The sequence below is a fragment of the Myotis davidii genome, unplaced genomic scaffold (genome assembly GCF_000327345.1).
Source record: "Myotis davidii unplaced genomic scaffold, ASM32734v1 scaffold586, whole genome shotgun sequence".
Taxonomy (NCBI): domain Eukaryota; kingdom Metazoa; phylum Chordata; class Mammalia; order Chiroptera; family Vespertilionidae; genus Myotis; species Myotis davidii.
This window is the reverse complement of record NW_006296809.1, coordinates 675,115-680,102: the sequence shown is the minus strand read 5'-3', so window position 1 is coordinate 680,102 and position 4,988 is coordinate 675,115. Positions and strand designations below refer to the sequence as shown.

Sequence of the window (4,988 nt, the reverse complement as noted above, 5' to 3'; positions counted from 1 at the left end):
TGCCGCGCCGCTCTGCTCCGCACGCAGGACCTGCCGGTGGTCGGGAGGAGCGGGAGGAGCTTCAGCTACACGCAGGACGTGGTGCTGCTGCTCCTGATGGACGGCGTCCTGTTCCACCTGCAGAGCGTCACGGCCTACGCCCTCATGGGCAGGATCTCCCCCGTGACCTTCAGGTAGGACAGGTATCTGCCTGGCTGGTGCCGAAGCCTCGAGGTCTGTGAGTGCCAAGTGCTGAGGTGCTGGCCGAGGTCCCGGGGCACGGTGGCCGGGCCGCTGCCTTTGGTGCCATTTGAAATACACCCGGGAAGTGTGTGAAAGAAAGAGCTTTTTTTTTTTTTTTTTTAGTTAAATCTTTATTGATCTCAGAGAGGAAGGGAGAGGGAGAGAAACACCAATGATGAGAGAGAATCACTGATCAGCTACCTCCCACACACCCCCTACTGGGGATCAAGCCTGCAACCTGGGCATGTGCCCTGACCGGGAATCAAACTGTGACCTCTTGGTTCTGGGTCAGTGCTCAACCCCTGAGCCACGTCCAGCTGGGCTGAGATTTTTAGGGAGGTTGCCACTGGGTGGGTCTGTTGTGCTTAGAGCAGCGCGGTCAGCGGGCTCACCTGCCGCGGCAGGACCCGTCCCAGGTCGGGCGCTGTGGGCCCTGGTGGCTGCGAGCACCTGTACTGTGTGAGCTCAATGCAGACCTGACTTCCTGCTTTTACTGACTTCCATCTACTTACCTGTGAATAGCGCACGTGACCACGGGCTCTGGGAACCTGGAGGGGTTAAAGGTCTGGTTAGCCGGTTTTCCCTTTTATAACTGGATTAGAGGCCCGGTGCACAAAACTCGTGCACGGGGAGGGTCCCTAGGCCTGGCCGGAGATCAGGGCCCATCAGGTTCCCCACCTCCCCGCCTCCTTCCTGCCTGCTGGTCCCCCGCCATGTTCCGCACCGCCCTCTGGTGGTCAGCGCACATCATAGTGAGCGATCGAACTGGTCTCTGGGTCGAACTCAAGGGGATAGTTTGCGTATTAGCCTTTTATCATATAGGATGGATTTAATAAAAGTACCATTTCAGTAACAAATAGAAAAGAATGAGCTAGAAACTCCAGCAGTGGTCGGCAGCTTGGCCACGTCACATGGTGTGCGTCCGCCTCTTTCCGGTAACGGCTGAGCGGTCACCACAGTGGGACTGTCCCCAGTGAGGACAACAGAGGGCTCGATGGCGCCGCACCTGCCGCAGCCTCAGTGTCCCCCGGGCGTACACGCCCGGCCACTCCGGGGCAGCCGTCCTCCTCTCTGCTTGTTTTAATCGGGCCCAGCGAGTGCAGTAAGTGCTCGACAGCCACCTGGGCCGGGAGCCACGTGCACAACCCCCTGTCTTGCAGTGTCGCCAGCACCGTGAAGCATGCCCTGTCCATCTGGCTCAGTATTATCATTTTCGGCAACAAAATCACCAGCCTGTCGGCCATGGGCACCGTCCTGGTGATGGCGGGCGTCCTGCTCTACAACAAGGCCAGGCAGCACCAGCGGGAGGCCATGCAGAGCCTGGCCTCAGCCAGCTGCACGCCGGAGGATGGCACGGAGCCACTGGTGCCCAAAGATCCCAGGCCGCACCACTGAGCGCCAGGGCCTTGGCCCGCACCAGGGCCTCAAGGCACACATGGCTGCCCGCCTGCCTATGTGGTCCCCTGCCCTCGCTGCCTAACCCCCCTGGTCAGCTGGGGTAGGAAAGTGCATGTGTGGCCATTCTCGCCCCTTTCTGGGGTTTCAGTCAAAACCAGCGGGAATGTGAATGGGGACCCCCGACATTGGCTCCCTGGGGGCTGACCAGGTCCAGCTGCCACTGAGTCATCGCCAGGGGATGTGAAACTGCCTCCCGCGGCCCCCGTGCCAGACGCAGAGGCCCAGGACCCGCCGGCCTCTGCACGGCCCTTGCTGGGCACGCAGGTCACACTGCAGTAGGCCCGGCCCTGATTCCTCTGTGGGCGACACCCCACAGAGGGGGTAACTGTGAAGCCAGAGCTGGGTCCCGGTGCCACTGTGAGCATTCCCTGCTTGGTGCTGATGGAGAGATCTCACAGCCCATGCCAGCCAGCCTTCGAGGCTCCTCCTTCACGCCTTTGACCAGCCGTTACTGAGCCCTGGGGCTTGTCAGAAGCCGCCCTCCTGGGTGAGCGGGCCTGCAGGGACTGGGCTCCCTGAGAAAGGGAGCGTGAGGCCGCCTTACGGTCGCGTCTCCCTCCTGCTGTCCAGGCCCCTGGCTTCCCGATGGCTTCTCATTGGAAATGTGAACAGAGCCTCTTGGGGAGACCAGGCCTCTTGGAAACAAAGAGCAATAATCACGTCTCATGAAGTCCTGCCGACTTGAAAATGTTTGCCATGTGGTGAAGTCAACAAGGCCTTTTAAACTACACAGCCTTTCCACAGAGCTGACCCGTGTCCGCAGGACAGACAGGTGTGGCCGCCGGCTTGGCACGCTCTCCCTCACTGGACGCTTCTGCGACCTCCCCAGGATTCTGTCCTCTCTCCTCTTCTGCTTCCCTGAAAACCTCGGCTAAGGAGGACCCCCTGCCCGTGGCCGGGGAGAGATGTCGAGTTGATCTGTGAGGACCAGCGTGAGAGCACTGCTGCCCCGGCCCCGGCCCCTGACGGTGGGACGTGAACAGAGAAGGGCCACCTGTGGCCGCCCGGGCAGGATGGTCGCCTGGGCCTTCCCGCAGACTCTATCATCCGTAGTCGGAGCCATGGCCGCAGTCTCCGCGTCTTGTCAGGGTTCCGGTCCCGAGGCCCATGATGTGCCCCACCCTCCACTCTCTCCAGTGGCTTCAGCCGGTTTTGATTTTCTGAATTTTGGACGACAAGATGAAGATTACTAGTCAATGAGGCAACTTCCTGCAAAGCTGCTTTGGAGACTTCTGGTGGGGGCTGTGGCTGGCAGAGCCCTTGCTCAGGGCTGACACTCCGCCCGTTAGTCTCATCTCCACCTCTAAGTCTCCGTTCCGGGGCGTTGCCAGGAGTCACAGCCACAGCCTCGCTCGGCCTTTTGTTTAAGGACTGTGCAGACATGATGCGTCTTTAACGAACTGTCTCGTTTTTATAGTATGTCCTCCTCGCTGAACAGTGCACCAGCTATGACTGGGAGTCGTCATCCATTGGTCACGCCTGTGTCTGTGGTTGTCTGTGCCTTTGTAAACACACACTGGAACCAGTGATACCGAGACGCATCCAGATCTCTGGCTTTCAAAACGCCCGCTACTGAACGGCATAGAAAGCCTCTTGTTTTCAGTTCCAGTGTCATCACTTCTGCATAGCAGTGTGAGAGTCGTCTGCCTTAGAAAGCTGAGGACATCCTTGCACAACCCAAAATGTGTCTTTAATTTGAGAAAGAATAAACACGATGAACAGGAAAAAATGTGCTGCTCAAAGTATGTCACCACTTGGAGCTGTGCTCGTGGCCCCCGCCCGACACGCTTCTCCCCAAACCAGTGGTTTTTGCTTCCTGCTGAGTCTCCTGTGGACGGTCGGTCACTCAGACGGGCCAGGGGGTGACGGACACGGAGCCTGGCCTTACGTCTGTCCCGGTGACACGCTTCCTCAGGCCTGACGGTGTTCTCACCGTTTCCCTGGGCCGGAAACATGAAGGTCATTCCGGATGGAAACCCTCTCCTCTGCCTTTGCACAACGTCGTGTTGAGGACTTTCTTTCCCAAAACATGTACCTGCCCTGGTGGGGCCTCTCGTAGTCTTAGAAGCCCCAACGTCCCAAGGAGTCCGTTTCTGTTCTGGCCGAGGAGCCCAGAGCAGACGGGTCAGCTGCTCGCCTGGCAGCTGGAACATGAAACCTTCAACCCACTGGCTCTGGTTCTGAGTGATGGCCCCGGGACCCATGCCCAGACGTCCACATTGGGTTACAGCCTGTTCTAACTGGCAGAGTCTTGTGTGTGTCTAGGGTTGGCCCCCACCCCCACCCCCACCGTCTTCATTGGAGGAGCTGCCACTGCGGACCTGCTGTCTGAGCTGTCTGAGCCTGCCCGGTGTTGTGGGCTCCAGCTGGGAGGGCTGGTCAGGGTTCCCCACACTGGGAGACGGGAATTAACGAAAATAACCCTCGACATCAGAGCCAAGCCATCTGTTTTCTGCCAAACGGAGCCGTGGAGAAGCCCAAGCCCAGGGTGTCCAGTGCTTTGTATTTCGCCTGTTTGGGTTTTTACGGGACAAACAGAACATGGTGGTTAAGGGGTCGAGTCACTGCCCCTCCTCCTGTGGTAACGTGTTCACCTGTGGTGCCCTTGTCCTCTGTCCACATGAAGCTGCCGCCGCAGCCACATCTGACTCTCATTCTAAAAATTAAATAAAAGCCCCGCGTGTGCTCGCCGCCTGCGTTGGTGATGGGTCTGTGCTGCCAGGACGGCCCCGCTGCGGGCACAGGAGTGACAAATGGCTTCCTGTCCCCAAGGCCCCGGGAGCGGAGCACCGCCAGGCGCAGAGGCAAGCGCTTCCTCCGAGAGAAAATTCCCCGTTCGGGCTTCGGAGCCCGCGGGCACCGAGCAGCGGCGGGGCCTGGGGCCGAGGCCGGGGCACAGCAGCTCTGCTGGCCGTGCTTTTCCCCCGTTTTAATGGTTGGAGTGTTGTAGTGTCCCCCACTTCCCGCCCCCCCTTCAAAAATATTCATTTCGGGGAGGAAGGGAAGAGAGAGACACCGATGATGGCCGCGGGGGGTGGGGGGGCGTGCACGGTGACCGGGTGCACAGCTCGGTCTCAGCCGGAGCCCCACGAACATCGCGATGGCGGCCTCCTGCGCCCCGACGGGAACTGGGCGGCCACCCCGTGTGCCCGTGACCGGAACGGAACATCGCAGGCGATGCTCTATCCGCTGAGTGAACCGGCCAGGGACGCCCCCCGCTTTTTAACTTATAAGTACCGCGCGCTAATCGATTGCGCCACTGGAGCTCCCGGCCCCCGCTTTTTAAATTGCTTTCGGATGTGGGAGTG

The 4,988-nt window shown here is 59.7% G+C and overlaps 1 protein-coding gene across 1 annotated transcript in view; it reads left to right on the top strand.

The window, feature by feature from the left end:
* Positions 1-4,370, top strand: part of LOC102764008 (solute carrier family 35 member E2) — a 10,978-nt gene extending 6,608 nt beyond the window's left edge. The window contains exons 6-7 of the mRNA XM_006772534.2: positions 28-173; positions 1,383-4,370. Coding sequence (XP_006772597.1) covers positions 28-173; positions 1,383-1,617 — 381 coding nt within the window. The 3' untranslated portion in view covers positions 1,618-4,370. The remainder of the gene's footprint in view (positions 1-27; positions 174-1,382) is intronic.
* The last annotated feature ends 618 nt before the right edge of the window (positions 4,371-4,988 follow it).